The sequence below is a fragment of the Rosa rugosa genome, chromosome 3 (genome assembly GCF_958449725.1).
Source record: "Rosa rugosa chromosome 3, drRosRugo1.1, whole genome shotgun sequence".
NCBI classification, from domain to species: Eukaryota; Viridiplantae; Streptophyta; class Magnoliopsida; order Rosales; family Rosaceae; genus Rosa; species Rosa rugosa.
Window position 1 is genome coordinate 12,454,197 of NC_084822.1, and position 18,687 is coordinate 12,472,883.

General features: G+C 40.2%; 1 protein-coding gene and 1 pseudogene across 1 annotated transcript; both read left to right on the forward strand.

The window, feature by feature from the left end:
* The first annotated feature begins 4,132 nt into the window (after positions 1–4,132).
* On the forward strand, positions 4,133–5,588 carry LOC133736491 (B3 domain-containing protein Os01g0723500-like). Its single transcript, XM_062164001.1, has 4 exons — positions 4,133–4,242; positions 4,411–4,765; positions 4,865–4,992; positions 5,109–5,588. Exons 1-4 carry the CDS (start codon positions 4,153–4,155, stop codon positions 5,334–5,336), a joined length of 801 nt encoding a protein of 266 aa, XP_062019985.1. The 5' UTR covers positions 4,133–4,152; the 3' UTR covers positions 5,337–5,588.
* Positions 5,589–5,906: 318 nt separating this feature from the next.
* LOC133736487 (pentatricopeptide repeat-containing protein At1g62260, mitochondrial-like) lies at positions 5,907–8,508 on the forward strand (annotated as a pseudogene).
* Positions 8,509–18,687: the final 10,179 nt, after the last annotated feature.

Sequence of the window (18,687 nt, forward strand, 5' to 3'; positions counted from 1 at the left end):
AGTCTCCAGACTACAGTGACTTTCTACAAGTCTTCATTGCTTCCTTTGGAATCAAACTCGAAGACTTACACTTTCAAGCACAGTGCGCGAGCTTTAAATTATTATCTCCATGCGCACCATCATCGATTTTGATTTCTGCTGAATTGTTCCATGGTGCTTTGATATTTGGTTATACTGTCCCTATCAAATGCCATTGATATTTGGTGGCAGCAGTTGAGTTGGTCTATGCACTGTGATGTTTCAGTTTTTATCTAGTGAATATGAACTACACTTGTATAATTCGTTTTAGGCTCCGTTTGGGATTGCTTCGCTTTAAAAAAAAATCAGCTTTTATCTAAAGTTTTAAATTTTATTTGTTTGGTAAATAAATAAAAAACAGCTTTAATTGAAAATTATAGTCGCTGGCAGCAGATTTTAGAAGCAGCCTAAAGGTTGCTTTTAGAAGCTGCTGTGGATCAAAACACGCTCTGAAGTGTTGTGCGGAAGCGTAACAAACACAATATTGATATGGAACTAGATGAGCAACCAAACGATTGAGCTACGTCCACTTTCGGAGCCGGCGAGAAATTCCACTATAATCAATTGAAGAGAATACAACTAGAGTTTGAGAAAAAAATGTCTACCCAAAGTATATTAGGTTAATTGTCTCACTCTCTCGCAGTAAAAAAATATGTTGGCAGCAACAATGCATATATATAATATATAATAAAGGCATACTTACATAAGGGACAGTTTTTAAGGGACTATGAGGGACAAATGAATCTGATGGCTGAAAATAAATGCACAGTTTTAAGTTATTATAATTTCTGCTTTTATATTTAATACATGTGGTTAATATGCATTTGTCCTCACAGATATATATATATCATAATTTCAAAGCGGAGCTCCGCTCTGGATAGGATCGTTATCAATGTCTTAACGATCATCATTTTGGCTAAAAAATTTCACAGATGATCTATACACTAGTACCTAAAAACTGAACGGTCGAGATGTGGATGTGCGACCGAAAAGTGACCAAAAACTCGAACTTCACATGTTAATTTCAAAGCGGAGCTCCGCTCTGGATAGGATCTATATATACAACCTTGCAGTTTTGGATGCCTTAACGATCATCAAATTGGCTGAAAATTTGCAGAAGTGATCTATACATTAGGATCTAAAAATTGAACGGTTAAGATGTGAAAATATGATCGGAAAGTGGGGAAAAACTGGAAATCCGCACCTTTTTAAAAAGTCACAGCAATCCCAAACTAGCCCTTAGTTGTTTGCAGATGGTATACTGTTTTCGATTAAGAGTTTTTCCTACGGATTTTATCTGAGCAAGGTTTAAAATTTTCAATGAGGCCGTTACCGTTTATGTTATTTTAATCAAAAGACTTTTAAATTACGCTTAACAGATCGGGAGAAGTGAAAATATTTTTCTATTTCTTCTGTTTTCTTATTGTAAATATATATATTTTCGTAAAAGTTACAGACACTGCAGCTAACTAACATCCAAGTATTTTGGTCCTTGAGCTGTCATGGTTATGTAACTTGTGCAAAACAATTTGATATCTCTGTCATTTTTCCGTTAAATATGATACATAATGTGTAAATGACCATTTCAAAATCATCGAACCGCGTTTTTTTTATTTGTTTGGGAAAAAATAAAATGAATATTTCGTAATAGCCCCAAAAAGGTTGAGGTCAAACCCGTTCTTCAGTACCACAGATTTTGGTGGCAAGGCTGCCATACCTTATATTTACAGTGTGAGTGTGTGATAGAAAAAAATTTACTATTTTCGAAAAGAAAAAAAACATTTAATTACAGGTAGGGATGACAAAAATCCCCATCGGGTAGGGTACCCATCAGGTATTCGACCCTAACGGGGAGAAATTTGGGGGAAATCGGGTAATGGGAATGGGGATCCCCAGTATTCGAATTTTGAAATCGGGTACGGGGAGGGGATGATATTTTGATCCCCATCCCCATACCCACCCAATAAGAATTATCTGAAATATATATATATATATATATATATATATATATATATATATATATATATTATATTAGTTATAAATAAATATTTATGTAAACTTCATCTTTTGTCAATATTTAAATTCTATTAATAAATATGTTCAAAAAATGAAGATTCTTTTAATAAATATATATTTTTTATATTATTTATAAATAAATATTTATGTAAACTTCATGTTTTGTCAATATTTAAATTTTGTTAATAAATATGTTCAAAAAAATGAAGATTCTTTTAATAAAAGATATATATCAACATATCAATTTTTCTTGATTGAAATAAGAAATTTATTTTATTTTAATGTTTGATTTTAACTTCATATTTTACAATATATAATTATTTGTATAAATTTTTATATAATAAATTAGTAATATTGTTAACGGAACTTGAAATCTATCCAAAACGAGAATAATAGGCAGATACCAAAACCCTAAAAAGAGAGAAAACCGATCTGAAACCAATTCCCCCTCCCCCCTTCCACTCTTGCTCAGATCTTGATCCTTCCGGATCTAGATCGAAGGCTTGAGGGTTGGGGGAGGCCTCCTCCTTAGGGCTAGCTATGTCCCGGTTCCTTGTTTCTTTTCTCGTTTGTTTACGGTTTTCTCTTTGATTTAATAAAAGTTACAGAGGACCTTGTGTCCAAGAGGGTGTCTTCCCGGAGTTTTCTTAGTCGGTACGAAGGTGTTGTGGTGATGGGATCGCTGTCCAAATCTTTTGATGGAGTTGTTGGGTGGTGGTGGCGACAGTTTGTTGACCGGTGGGTGTGGCTGGTCAGGGAAGTCCATTGTGGGCTCAGCGGCTTGTGGGTGGAGCTGGGGTCGTTCTCCCCAGGAGCGGGAGGTGAACAGAAGAAGGCGGCTTCGGCTGGTGGTGTGACGGAGGGTTCTGAGGGGATCCGATCTGATCGGAGTGTTCTGATTTGGTCTCTTCTTCTTAGAGCCGTCTTGTCGAGGGGAGTGGCTAGGGGCAGCGGTGTTGTCTGCTGGCGTGTTGGGAGAACGGAAGGATGGAGAGGTGGTGGGTTGGCTGTCGGTGGTGGGTTGTCGTGGCTACACCTTGCGGGATCGAGGCATGCTGATGCTGGGTTATGTGTGTTGGGTTATTACTAGTTTTTAGGGCTTGGTTTTTTTTTTTTTTTTTCGGTAATAAGTTTTAGTTGTTGGGTCGGTGCACTGCAATTATTGGCATAGACAATCTTCTCTTCGGCGGTCTAGAGGGTCGTTCCGGTTCTGGAGTTGGGTCAGTAGCGGTGGCGAAAATGTCTGGCTGTGTCATACTAGCATAGACAATCATCCTTGGCCTTCTAGTGGGTCGCTCCTTTCTGGTTTCGGTTCGGAGGTGATGGCGATTTGGAGCATTTTTGGATTGCCGGTGTTGACATTAAGGTGGCAATGGTGTTGGGTTTAGTTTAGTCTCAGGTCTGATGGTCCACCATTTCTTTTGGTCGGGTTCGAAGTCACAACGAGTGTAGACTTGGTCGATCAAAGGCAGGTCAGGAGGACTCTGGGTGGCCGGTTAGTGTTGACAAAGTTGTGAGTCTGGGATTCACTGCTCCAGCACATGTTGTCTTTGCCTTTTAGTTGTTGTGCAAGTTTTAAGTCTGTAGTTGAGTCGAGGTTTTTTCTGTCAGTCAGTCATTTTGGAGTTCTAGTGTGAAGTCCAGTAGCCATTTCTGTGTAAGAGATGTTGCCCAAAACTCATTGTAACCAGTTCATTATTAATGAAGTTTCTTCTTGATCAAAAAAAAAAAAATATATTGTTAACGGGGATTGGGGCGGGTACGGGAACTTAATCCCTAATAGGGACGGGGACGGGGAATCTCCGATATCTTATTTCAGGGATTGGGGAGAGTAAGGGGATGGAGAATGAAGTCGGGTATGGGAATGGTAATTTAATCCCCTTACCCTACCCTCCCCATTGTTATCTCTAATTACAGGGATGGGATGTGATGTGATGTGTAACTTACCCTGATGATAGTAGTATGCTGCTAGCCTGCTATATTCTAGATATTTTCATTGTTTTTGGGTAAAAGTAAAAACTACTGTATAACCTTGTCGTCTGTAATCATTACCTTTCTTTATGCCCATTTTTTACGTTGTCAAAGCAATATTGAGTTCACTTTGACATAGCAGAAAAAATGGGGAGGAAAATACTCAGGAAAGTTACTGAGAAGAAGAGGCCTACCTTCTTCCAGCTTATTCATCCTCGTCTCACAACTGAACATCTGGTAACTCGTTTTAACTACTGCTATATATTGATATATCCCAGTATATAATCTCTTGAATGTTGTTGTTTTTAGGTTCTTACTGTTACAAGCATCTTTTAAGTTCGTCATCACTTGTATAGTCTTGAACTTTTAGTCTCTCTTTTTGTTGTTGTTGCATAAATCTGGAAGAGAATCCCACCTAAATTCACCCTGAAGTACATTGCAAAAGATCTGTCTGAAAGGGCAACACTGAAATTGGAGCGATCTTCAGAGTGTTCATGGAGTGTGATAGTGAGGAAATCAGGAAGAGATGTGTATTTGAAGGATGGGTGGCAGGAGTTCTTGAGAGATAACTCCTTGGGTGACAAAGAATTCTTAGTGTTCATCTACGATGGAAAAATGCGATTCAGCGTAAAGATTTTCAACAAGAATGGGTGTGAGAGAATGGATTTCCATAACATAAAAGCACATCAAAACTCCACAGTTTCTAAGAGTACTAAAAGGCCTAGGGGTAGACCAAGAAAATGTAGCAAAGCCAATTCAGGTACTCTTGTGGTTTAGATGTTGCTATATACATGTCACTACTGGATCTCATGTTACTCATGATCGTGTCTCATTTTCATGTTTTATTTTGGTTGTGAAGCTGATAAAGAGGTCAAAGAAGAAGAAGAAGAAGAAGAATACAATGACAACCCTGCTCAGGAATATGCTGAATTGTTTGAATCTGAAGTCCGCCAGTTTACAAGCACCATTTATGTACCTCACAATGTGGTAAGAAATTTAACCTCTTTATCTGCTCCTTTAAACTGACCATTAGGCCTACTCATAAAAGTAACACCAAACATATATTATAAATTGTGAAATGAAATATTATCTTCAAAATGCAGTCAATCCCGAAAAGCTTCTCTACAGAGTATCTTTCTCCGGGTGAGGTCTCCCTGAGAAACTCAAAGGGGAAAGAATGGGTAGTGAAAATTGTCGAGTCGAATGGAAAACTCTGCTTTTCTGCAGGTTGGAAGGCTTTTGCAGAAGCCAACCAAATCAAGTTCCATGATGTATGCACGTTTCAGCTTGTGAGTGAAAAGAGATTGGTAGTTCACATTTGTAGGAAGTGAGTTTGAAGTTGTTAACATGGTGATCTAGGTTGTGGACTGTAGGGTTCTATTTTGATCAGCCATAAGTAATGTTGATGCCAATCAGACATAGTAGTAGTGTTCAAATGGCCTGTATTAGTTCTCATTTTGTTTTGGACTGGTTTGCATAATTGCATTACATGGGTACAGTTTGGATATCGGTGTTGAAACCAGTAGAATTGTAACAGGTAGGGTGAATTTCATTATCTAATTCGAGCAATTTATTTTTATTTATTTTTAATTTTTTTTTTTTGCAGAGTAGTAACCTTATTATTATCTAAGTAGTCATTGATCAACTTGAGAAGCCATTCCAGCCCATTTTTGAAACAATTTCAGCCAAGAAATTAATTCGAATTGATTTAAGCTTATGTATGCACGGCTTACCTAATAAGGCTAAAACTTGTTGATTCAAACTATGAAACACATAACTCATTAGATTCCAAGTTGACATGCACTTGTTGATGCATTTAGGATAGGAAATGTGCAACACATAAGTTTTTCATAATGAAAATTTGACGCTGACGGAATATGAATTCAGACTTAATTCGATAATAAATCACTCTCTAGGTGTACAACTAAGTAGCTAATAAATTTTTTGATGGGCGTGAACTTATTTAGATAAATCACTCTCGAGCATTTGCGGTCACCCCACATTGTATTTTGGAACAAGCTTCAGATACACATTTAAGAACCATTACTATTCAGGTGGTCGGAGTTTTGCTTACTAGGCCGGTGGGTACCATAAAGTGTTGGTCTTGTTATAATCCAAGTCTGCACCATTAGGCATGCAAGAAAACTAACAACTACACCAACGGTGGTGTTTCAATGACCAACCTCGTCATTAGGAGAGCGATTCTGGGCAATGCACCAATTGGTTTCCTATTCCGATTCTTGCCCAATCATTCCTTCGCCTCAACTTCAAAACCCAACAGTTCCACTGTGCCCAAACACCCAGACTTGTTTTCAAAAACATCTCCCATTTGATTCGAACTGATCGGATAGCTCAAGCTAGGGAAGTGTTTGACAAGATGAAGCACCGAAATATCGTAACGTGGAACTCAATGATCACTGGGTGTGTGAAACGCAGGGAGATGGCCAAGGCCCGGAACCTGTTCGACGAAATGCCTGAGAGAGATGTTGTGTCATGGAATCTGAAGATCTCGGGATATATTTCGTGCCGGAGGAGCTAGGTACATTGAGGAGGGGAGGAGTTTGTTTGATCAAATGCCAGTGAGGGATTGTGTTTCTTGGAACACAATGATTAGTGGGTGTGCCAAGAATGGGAGGATGGAGGAGGCATTGCGGCTTTTCGAGTCTATGCCTGAGAGGAGTGTTGTGTCTTGGAATGCAATGGTTACTGGGTTTTTGCAGAATGGTGATGTTGTGAGTGCAGTTGAGTTTTTCGAGAGAATGCCACAGCGGGATGGAGCTTCTGTTAGTGCACTTGTGTCGGGGCTTACTCAAAACGGCGAGCTGGATGAAGCTGCGAGGATTGTTGTTCAATGTGGGGATAGGGGTGAGGGTGTGGAGGTTATGGTCAGAGAGGAAGGGTTGAAGAAGCTCGTCACATTTTTGATCGAATTCCATTTTGTCATGATAAGGGGAAAGAGGGGCGGTAGGAGGTTTGAGAGAAATGTCATAACATGGAATTCCATGATTATGTGCTATGTGAAACTAGGAAATGTTGTTTCTGCTAGGGAACTTTTTGACCAAATGATAGAACGAGATACCTTTTCTTGGAATACCATGATCAGTGGCTATGTACATATGTCAGATATGGAAGAGGCGTCCAAGCTCTTTCAGGAAATGCCAAATCCTGATACACTGTCATGGAATTCAATGATCTTAGGGTATGCCCAGGTTGGTCGTTTAAAACTGGCTCATGATTTTTTAGATAGGATGCCACAAGAGTCTTGTCTCTTGGAACTCCATGATAGCAGGATATGAGAAAAATGAGAACTTCATAGGAGCAGTTAAGCTCTTTGCTCAGATACAACTCAAAGGAGAGAAACCTGATAGACACACTTTAGTGTGGGTACTGGGTTGGTGGATCTGCATCTTGGCACGCAGATTCATCAGCTTGTCACGAAGACAGTTATGACTTATTGCAGATTTGCCAATAAACAATGCCCTTATAACTATGTATTCACGATGTGGTGCGATAGAGGAGGCGCAAACAATTTTTGATGAGATGAAATGGGAGAAAAATGTCATCTCGTGGAATGCAATGATTGGATGCTACGCATCTCATAGTTTTGCTGCAGAGGCTTTAGAACTTTTCGCTTTGATGAAGAGGTTAAAGGTGCGACCTACTTATATAACATTTATTGCAGTGTTAAATGCGTGTGCTCATGCAGGATTAGCTGAAGAAGGGCGGAGGTAATTTAAATCCATGATTAGTGACTTTGGTATTGAGCCACGTATTGAACACTATGCATCCCTTGTGGACATAATTGGTTGGCATGGACAGCTTGAGGAGGCTATGGATTTGATCAATAGCATGCCATTTGAAGCAGATAAGCCTGTGTGGGGAGCATTGTTAGGTGCCTGTAGACTGCATAACAATGCAGAGTTGGCAAAAGTTGCAGCTGAAGCATTAATGAGACTTGAATCCGAATGCTCAGCTCCATATGTATTGTTATACAATATGTATGCTGATCTGGGCAATGTGTGGGCAATGTGATGAAGCAGCAGCTGTGAGACTGCTGATGGATAATAACAAGATAATTAAGCAAATGTTGTAGTATATATGATTATTGTTGTCATAGTTTATATGTCTATTTCATGTATAGGATATATACTTGAGTATAAAGAGAGGTGCTTAAGTGTAAAGATAGGTATAGTGACCTATATGATAAGCTTTATGCCAAAGAGGAACAAGCATGGTTATCTCCATCATCACAGCCACAATGCCACAATGTAAAGCTAGAAATGGAGCTGTCATCAAAGTTGTATCATTCTTTAAGCATCTCACACCTCAATTGTATTCCTATAAATACCTCCTTGTATGAGATGAATAAACACACTTGAATCTCCATTCTCTCTGAATTATTACTCTCTCCATATTTCTGTCAATTTATGCTTGTCCTCAAACACGTTATCAGCACGAAATTGCTCTAGAATTAGAATCGAAATTGACAAAATAGAGGAAGTTCATAATCCGATCAAAGCCATTTTTTCAAACCTACAAAAAACCTCCAAACCCTAGCACATATCAAAGCCCTTGATCCAAGAAGCCCAGAACCGGTTTCAGAACCGCCCGAACCGGCTGCCGGAAGTTTTGAACCGCTGCCGGACCGCTGTCGAGTTCTGCCAGACTGCTGCCGAGACCTGCCGAGCAGCTGCGCAGAAGCTGCCGAGAAGCCCTGCCGAGATCTGCCGAGAAGCCCTGCCGAGACCTGCCGAGCACCTGCCGAGCATCTGCCGAGAGGACCTGCCGAGCACCTGCCGAGCACCTGCCGAGAGGATCTACCGAGACCTGCCGAGCACCTGCCGAGCATCTGCCGAGAGGATCTGCCGAGACCTGCCGAGCACCTGCCGAGCCCCTGCCGAGCATCTGCCGAGAAGCTGCCGAGCAGCTGCGCAGCAGCTGCCGAGACATCTGCCGAGCAGCTGCCGACAGATCTGCCGACAGATCTGCAGGGCCAGTTTCCGACAACTTTCCGGCGACTTTCGGAACACTTTTCCGGCGACTTTCGGAACACTTTTCCGGCAACTTTCGGGACACTTTTCCTGCAACTTTTCGGTCATTTCCGACAACACTATTTCAAGGTATTGCTTATTAAAAGTTCTCGTTTTTGAGTTTTTATTCATTTTTTTTCTTTTTCTTTTTATCGGGAACTTACAATCAAAAAGCGGAATTATAGAAATTCACCCTAAACGAACTAAGAGCGTTCGTGACAAATGAACTAAGAGTGTTCATAATATTCGGACTAAGAGCGTCCGCAAGCATCGATTTATGACCCTATTAAACATCATTGTTTAGGTCTAATCCAAATATTCTTGGAAATTGATTTCTTGGTAGCATAGCTCGGAAATCTGATTATTTTAGTTTTTCGTGGAAGTTTAAACTCCGAAACTAATATATCTTTTCTTCTTATTTCAAGGATGTCGAATGAACCTAGACTCGACTTTCAAATGCTTGACTCAACTGGTTCGGATTACCATAGTTGGAAAACCGACGTTGAGAACCATCTCACATCGAAAGGGATATTGCCCATCATACAGGCACCAAGTGCGGGCCTTGTGTTCCAACGAACATCCATAAAGCATGCACAAGCAATTATCTTGATGCGACGCCATATGGACAAAGCACTCAGATTAGAGTATATGTCCATCAAAGATGCAAAGGAACTATGGGTAGCGCTAGAAGAGCGCTTTGGTAATATCCAAGATTCCCTCCTCCCTGACTTGAAGGTTCAGTGGAACAATATACGCTTCTCAGACTTCAAGTCTGTTTCTGAATACAATTCAGAAGCTCTTCGCCTAAAGGCCATGCTGAAGTTCTGTGGAAAACCTCTCACAGAAGAAGAGCTAATTGAGAAAACTCTCTCCACCTTCCCCGTCTCAGCAATTATAGTATCAAAGCAGCATCGCACTGAATTTAATGCTGGACGACTTACAAGGTTCAATGAGCTCATCAATATTTTGTCGGTATCTGAGAAGCACGACAACATCCTTGTAAAGAATTATAATTCAAGACCCGTTGGAACCAAAAGCGTTCGTGAGGCGAATTATAATGCACCCAAGAAAGGGCGCAAGGAGCGGTACCCTAATAACAGGGAACATGAAGGACGAACGGGTCCATATAACCGCCCCAACAAAGAAGACAGCCGCAACTATAGTGCGGGCACACGTGGTGGTAACTACACACGTGGGAGAGGTGGATATAACAAAACCATGGGCCGTAACACTGTGGGCCGTGGAGGTCGCACCATACGCCGTGGTAGTAGCAGTAACAACCCGCCTAGGGAATATCCACAACGTGCACCACCTGCACCTCAAATCAAGGGAGGCAACCACAATGACATGTGTCATCGATGTGGTTCAATCGAGCATTGGTTTAGGCAATGCCAGGCAAGTACTCAACTAGCTGCACGCTACAAAGAGTACAGGGAAATAAGGGAGCAAGAAGCCAACCTTGCTGAAGAAGAAAATGGTGAAGATGTCAATCTTACCATAGAAGACTTCAAAGCTGTAAATGAAGAGCACGAGGATGCCGCAGACTTTGATTAGAACAGTCTTTTTTATTTTCCAATAAAACGGCAAATGTGCCTTAGTCAATAAATGACAATTGTATTGACTCTTTCTCATGTGGCGTACCTAATGAAGTATGATGTCTAGGAAAGTAATTGAGATCGGGGTACTTAAGCGAGCCTCGCTCCACCAACATCTCTCTACTTCCCTGGTCATATTTCATTGGAATTACCAAACGGATTGAGCAATTACAATTTGTATAAGTTTGATTTTATTTTGGAATAGACTTTGGAAACTTTGATGTAATCATTGGTTTTTTTTTTTCCTTATTAATAAAGTATCGCATTATCATTCAATGTCATGGACATGTGTTAATATTCCGAACTTTATTTTTTTTCAGTATGTTTTCGGGAGAATTGGAATGCCTTCTTGATAGTGGCACCACACATACTATATTACGACATAGGCAATTATTCTTATGGATGACGCCCTGTCAATCTTCAGTAACTACGATGGCAGGACCATCTCAATTGATTCATGGTCAAGGACCAGCTCAATTTCTATTGCCAAATGGCACAAATATTAATGTCGCCGAAGCTCTATATGCACCAAGGGCTAGAAGAACCCTATTGAGTTTTAAAGATATAAGAGCCAATGATTTTCATGTGAAAACACATTGTGAGAATGGACAAGAGTTCCTTTGCATCACCTCTAATAACTACGGAAATACACGAATATTAGAGAAACTTATGTGTCGCTCTAGTGGATTGTACGCAACCACTATTAGAGTCATTGAATCCAACCATGTCATGAATGAAAATTTATGGGATTCAGACACATACAAGCTTTGGCACGACCGTTTGGGACATCCAGGTCGTGATATGATGATCCGTATATTAAAAACTTCACATGGACATCCATTCTTCAAAACGAAAAGAAGTACGAACCAAAGAGAGGTTCAAAGAATTACTTCTCAAGCATATCATTCGTTTTGCAAAGCTTGCTCTTTAGCAAAAGTAGGATCGAGACCATCATATGCAAAGGACACTAAAGAAAATATACCATTCTTGCAAAGAATACAAGGTGATATTTGTGGACCTATCCATCCAACTTGCGGACCATTTAGATATTTTATGGTGTTGGTTGATGCATCGACACGTTGGTCACATGTCATGCTTTTATCCACAAGAAATGCTGCATTTGCTAAACTCCTAGCACAAATCATTAAGTTAAGGGCTCACCACCCTGATCATCCTATTAAGTCAATTCGTCTTGACAATGCTGGGGAGTTTACATCAAAGACTTTTGATGATTATTGCATGTCCATTGGGATCGAGGTTGAACACCCTGTCCCTCATGTACATACCCAAAATGGTCTCGCAGAAGCTGCCATTAAAAGACTTCAAATGGTTGCTAGGGCATTGGTTATGCGTACCAATCTCCCTATTTCTGCTTGGGGTTATGCAATATTGCACGCAGCTGTGCTTATTGGTCTAAGGCCCACTGCCACACAACCCTTTTCTGCGTCCCAGATGGTAACTGGGTATGAGCCAAATGTCTCACACTTACGCATATTTGGGTGTGCAGTCTATGTGCCAATTGCGCCGCCACAGCGCACTAAAATGGGTCCTCAAAGACGATTAGGCCTTTATGTTGGCTATGACTCTCCAACCATTATCCGCTACATAGAACCCTTGACAGGTGATCTATTTACCGCTAGATTTGCGGATTGTCACTTTGATGAGACAGTCTTCCCGTCGTTAGGGGGAGACATGAACACTAATGTTCAACAAAAAGGACAGGAATTGTCGTGGTTTGTCCCCACTTTGTCTCATCTTGATCCCCGAACCGCACAGTCTGAAATAGAAGTGCGAAGAATTCTCGATCTTCAGAACGTAGCAGAATCGATGCCTGATGCGTTTTCTGATATCGCTAAAGTGACGAGATCACACATACCTGCTGCAAATGTACCTGCAAGGATTGATGTCCCTAAAAGACATAATGCCATCTCAAGAGTACATGAGAATGGCGCCAACGTCCCCTCTATGGGTGACACATTAGCTAGGCCCACGGCTCCTGCCAGGAAGCGCGGGAGGCCCATAGGTTCGATGGATTCTCGCCCAAGGAAGAAAGCGAGTTTGGCACAAAATAATCCATTAATCATCGATACAAATAATCCATCTCATGAGAATATTCCGGATTATGGTTATGTCCAAGAGACATCATTGGGGGACGCTCCAATGACAGAACCAAATCCAGAGAATAGAGAGATCTCCATGAATTACACTAGTATACATGTGATGATGGATAGAAATTCTATGACTATTGATGATGCATTTGCATATCATATTGCAAAAGGAATTATAGAATACGATGATATCGAACCTCGCTCCGTTGAAGAATGTCAACGAAGAGCAGATTGGTCTAAATGGAAAGATGCGATCCAGAATGAATTGGATTCACTAACAAAGAGACAGGTATTTGGGTCTATAACGCTGACACCACCAAATATAAAACCTGTTGGCCATAAATGGGTCTTTGTTAGAAAGCGTAATGAGAAAAATGAGGTTGTTAGATACAAAGCCCGCCTTGTGGCGCAAGGTTTCTCACAACGCCCTGGAATCGACTACGAGGAGACATATTCTCCCGTAATAGACGTTATAACGTTCCGCTACCTTGTCAGTTCGGTAGTTTCCGAAAAACTTGACATGCAGCTTATGGATGTGGTTACAGCATATCTCTATGGGGATCTAGATTCAGAGATATATATGAAGGTTCCAGATGGACTTCAATTACCCAAATCAAGTGGCTCTAAACCACGGAGTGCGTTTTCAATAAGATTAAGACGCTCACTATATGGATTGAAACAATCCGGACGGATGTGGTATAACCGTCTAAGTGACTACTTGATTGGGAAGGGATATGTTAACAATGAAATATGCCCTTGCGTGTTCATTAAAAGAACAAGTTCCGGATTTGCAATTGTAGCAGTTTATTTCGATGACATGAACCTAATTGGAACTCTAGACGAGTTAAAGGAAACTGCTAAATATTTGGAATCCGAATTTGAGATGAAAGATCTTGGGAAAACACGGTTTTGCCTCGGAATAGAACTCGAGCACCGTAGTGATGGGATTATGATCCATCAGTCAGCATATACTCAAAAATTACTAAGGCGCTTTAATGAAGATAAAACAAAGCCTGTAAGTACTCCCATGATCGGCCGTAGTCTTGAGCCCACAAAAGATCCGTTTCGTCCAAGGGATGAGGACGAAGAATTATTAGAGGCTGAAGTACCCTATCTAAGTGCGATAGGCGCATTATTGTATTTAGCTCAATGCACAAGACCGGATATCTCATTTGCAGTAAACTTGTTAGCTCGACATAGTTCTGCGCCAACACGCCGCCATTGGATTGGCATAAAGACAATCTTTCGATACTTGAAAGGTACGATTGATATGGGCTTGTTTTACCCCTACAGAGAGAAAAGAAAAGACGGAAGATTGGGATCAGACCCCATGAGACAAAAAGCCACCTTCCGTAATACAGACGCCGGCAACACCATCCATGGTGACCGACGTTCTCCTCCTCCCCTCCATCAAAATGATAATGATGTTTTGATGGGATTTGCTGATGCATGGTATCTCTCTGACCCTCATAAAGGTCGCTCCCAAACAGGTTATGTCTTTACCATGGGAAGCACGGCAATATCTTGGAGATCTACAAAACAGACCCTTGTTGCTACTTCCTCAAATCATGCAGAGATTATTGCTCTATATGAAGCTGTGCGTGAATGCATATGGTTAAGGTCTATAATTAGACACATTCGAGGAACTTGTGGTTTGAAGTTTACCACAAATGAGCCTACATGCATTTATGAAGATAATGCAGCTTGTATTGAGCAAATGAAATTAGGTTTCATCAAGGGCGACAATACCAAGCATATATCACCTAAATTCTTTTACAATCAGCAACAGCAAACACTTCTAAAAATTGAAGTAAATCAAATCCGATCAGAGGATAATGTAGCAGACTTATTTACTAAGTCGTTACCAAAATCCCCTTTCGAGAAACATGTGAAGAGCATCGGATTAAGAAGGTTATCCGAACTCCCATGATCTTCGGGGGAAGTCTAAATCAGGGGGAGTATCCAGAAACATACTCCACACTCAAAAGCGCGTTGTACTCTTTTTCCCTTTCGACTAAGGTTGTTTTTCCCACAGGGTTTTATTACTTGGCAAGGTTTTTAACGAGACAATTTCGAAGCGCACGGCCTAGACAATACTATTGACATGAAATATCCAAGGGGGAGTGTTGTAGTATATATGATTATTGTTGTCATAGTTTATATGTCTATTTCATGTATAGGATATATACTTGAGTATAAAGAGAGGTGCTTAAGTGTAAAGATAGGTATAGTGACCTATATGATAAGCTTTATGCCAAAGAGGAACAAGCATGGTTATCTCCATCATCACAGCCACAATGCCACAATGTAAAGCTAGAAATGGAGCTGTCATCAAAGTTGTATCATTCTTTAAGCATCTCACACCTCAATTGTATTCCTATAAATACCTCCTTGTATGAGATGAATAAACACACTTGAATCTCCATTCTCTCTGAATTATTACTCTCTCCATATTTCTGTCAATTTATGCTTGTCCTCAAACAGCAAAAAGGCTATAGTCAGGTAGATTTTTCCCAGTGCTGAGGATATTTTTGTATGCTGAGTCAAGCACCTTGGAATGGTATCGGGCACAAGAGGCTTCCTTCAGGATTATTCTTCCTGGCTACAACACCAAAAATTTGGTAATTGATATCCTAAAGTATAATGCTGTTGTTGCCCTGCAGCGGTTTAGTTTAGAATGTTATCAGTGCTCTCGATGAATTGCATAGTCTGAGACTTTAGTTTCTCACAAATTTGTAGTGATGATATTAATGTCTGATAGGGGGCAAGATTGAAATTGAAGCAATTTTCTGATTTTTCATGGAATGTTAAAGCAAGCAAATCCTGGAAGAGATATGTATTTGAAGGACAGGTGGCAGGAGTTTCTAAGAGATAACCTAGAAACTCCTTGGGTTACGAAGTGTTTTTAGTGTCCATCAGTAGTGGAAAAATGTGTTTCAGCGGAGAGGTTTTTGACACGAATGGGTGTAATAGAGTAGGTTTTCCTGACACCACAAGACATCAAAACTTTACCATTACTTAGACCAGTAAAAGGCATGGTAGACCAAGGAAACTCATCTTGTTCTAAGCACCTCGGTCCTTTGGATCATTGCAAAGAGAATTTAGGTAATCTAATCAAATGAATGTTGCTATGCATACGCTTTTGGAATTCGTATACGGTATACTTATTGTCTCTGGTTTAGCTAAGTTTTATTCTGTATCTGAAGCTGCAGGTAAGCACAATCCAAGCTCTAAATCTGATTACTCAAAGAGGTTCAAAAAGAGGAAGAAGATTATGAAGATAACTGCTGAAGTATCTGCTGAACAGTTCAGATCCGAGTACCCCCATTTTAAAGAAAAAATTAGCAGACGTGATCCAGAGGTAACCAGCAAATGAACCATTTGCTTTGATTTCATACTCCTTTAAGAATACTTTTGGCCGATTATTGTTGTCAATTGGTCCTAATCCTAGTAACTGCAAACCAAGACAGGGCAACAGGAACGTCTTAGAGTGATCTTATTCTTCATTCTAGTAAACCTATAGGCCTATTTAATTCAATCTCTGTACATAATATTGTATGTACCTTTGACCATGCATATAAAAAAATAGAATAAAAATCTGATTAATGTTTATGTGATTTCTTTTCTCTGATTGGTTGGTGTTGTTTAATTTGTCTCCAACATTTCTAGTGATTAGATGCCATGCATGCAGGCATGCAGCATCTGGGAACACCCTTCAATAAGGAGCATCTTCAGGCAATTATAAAGTTGTTTCCAGCCTCAACGCAAATGATATACTTGACTGAAGATAGTATGCTTTTGCACTTGATAACAGAGTTAAAGTCGGTAGGGTTTGCCTATTTGAGTTTTTGAAAGATAAGAAATTGGTTATTCTAATTTTGAAGAAGTGAAATTATTAACACTATGATTCGTGAAGGTTGAGCTGTAAGGTTTATAGCTGTATATATAGCTGTATGAACTTTCATTTTGTTGTTTAAATTTTCAATTTGAATTGGAGGTGTGTAGTGCTGTTAAATCTGTTATACTATTATTGTTGATTTTCCTGAAAAGAAAAAATCAGTCACCACCATTTCTAGCGATTTTATGGTTAAGTAAACCTGTTTTTGACTATTTGTTGACTCAAGTCTCATGGAAAGCCATATCTAGTGTGTTTGGTGGTATCAATTTCCATCAGCTAAAGATCGAGTCGATGGGAAAAATGATACTCATACTAACTTTAAATTTGACATTGTTGTAAAACTAACATAGAAAGTGTTTCAGAAAATGGAGAGAGCTTTGCTTCTAAGAACTTGAGAGAGAGAGAGTTTAGATGCAGATAATAAGTGTAGTATTTTCTGTTTTTCTCCTCATAACATGGATGAGAAATGGACTACATATAGTGGAAGATAGGGAACATGTAGCCTAAAGTCCTCCATAAAACAAGGACCCCTAAAGTCCTCCATAAAACAAGGATTCCTAAAGTCATCCATAAAACATGGAAAGGGTAAGCCTATAACAACATAATGATGTACCCTATATCTATTTACATGATATAGCCATAATGATTTACAACACTCCCCCTTGGATATTTCATGTCAATAGTGTTGCATGGGTTGTGCGCTTCTAAGTTGTCTCATCAAAAACCTTGCCAAGTAATAAAAACCCTGTGGGAAAAAAACAACCTTGGTCGAAGGAGAAAAAGAGCACAACGCGTATGAGTGTGGAGTAGTAATATCACAGCTTCGGAGATAAGTGGAGTCTTCTTATTAGCATCATAAGTAGGTAGTATGTCTACGAGAGGGATGCATTTAGATTTGCTACACCAAAACCTTGCCCGGTAAACCCAGTGGGAGAAACCCGTGGTCGAAGGGAAAAGATGAGCAAATGCATATATGTCAAATCAAAACATCTTCAGGATGTAGTATAAGTGGGGTGACCATTCTAAAGATGTGCCTCGTTAAAACCTTGCCAGGTAACAAAACCCAGTGGGACAAAATAACCCTGGACGAAGGACGAAAAGAGTACACGATGGTCAAGTGTATATGCTTCGGGATACTCCCCCTGATTTCGACTCCCCCTGAAAATTACATGTTAGGTAATTCAGATAGTTTACGTAGACCAATACCTTGAACATGCTTCTGGAATGTAGACTTTGGTAGTGACTTGGTAAAGAGGTCTGCACGATTATCTTCAGATCGAATCTGCTTGACTTCAATCTTCTTATGCTCCTGTTGTTGCTGATTGAAGGAGAACTTCGGTACAATATGTTTGGTGTTGTCTCATTTGATGAAACTCGTCTTTATCTGCTTGATGTAAGCAGTATTATCCTCGTGGATAGTGGTTGGTTCATCAATGGTGGAATGCAGCCCACATGTGCTTTGTGAGCTAGAATCTCAGCATGATTCAAAGAGATAGCAACAAGGGTCTGTTTTGTAGACCTCCAAGAAATTGCAGTATTCCCAATGGCAAAGACATAACCAGTTGGGGAACGCGCCTTGTGCGGGTCTGATAGATAGTCTGTATCAGCATATACAACAAGGCGAGCATCATTCTGAGGATCAAGTGGGTTTGATCCATTCCTTGATGCATAGGGATAGAATAAGCCCATGTCCACCGTACCTCTACGGTAGCGAAAAATGTCTTTTATGCCATTCCAGTGGCAGTGTGTTGGCGCAGAGCTATATCTAGCTAACAAGTTCATATCGAAAGAGATGTCCTGTCTAGGACATTGAGCCAAGTACAATAATGCGCCTATTGCACTTAGATATGGGACTTCTGGTACCAATATCTCTTCGTTATCATCTGCAGGACGATACGGTTCTCTCTAGACTTCAGACGACCATGGGTGTGCTTGCTTTTATCCTCATTAAAGCATCTTAACATCTTCTGGATGTAATTTGGTTGATGGACCAAAATTTCATCTGCACTGTGCTCGGGCTCCAGGTCGAGACAATAATTTGTTCTCCCAAG

Excerpts from the sequence above, each read along its gene's own strand:
- LOC133736491 (XM_062164001.1), top strand. The coding sequence starts at position 4,153 with ATGGGGAGGAAAATACTCAGGAAAGTTACTGAGAAGAAGAGGCCTACC. Across the intron at positions 4,766-4,864 it reads ATGTAGCAAAGCCAATTCAG|CTGATAAAGAGGTCAAAGAA; the intron begins GTACTCTTGTGG and ends TTGGTTGTGAAG. Across the intron at positions 4,993-5,108 it reads TTTATGTACCTCACAATGTG|TCAATCCCGAAAAGCTTCTC; the intron begins GTAAGAAATTTA and ends TTCAAAATGCAG.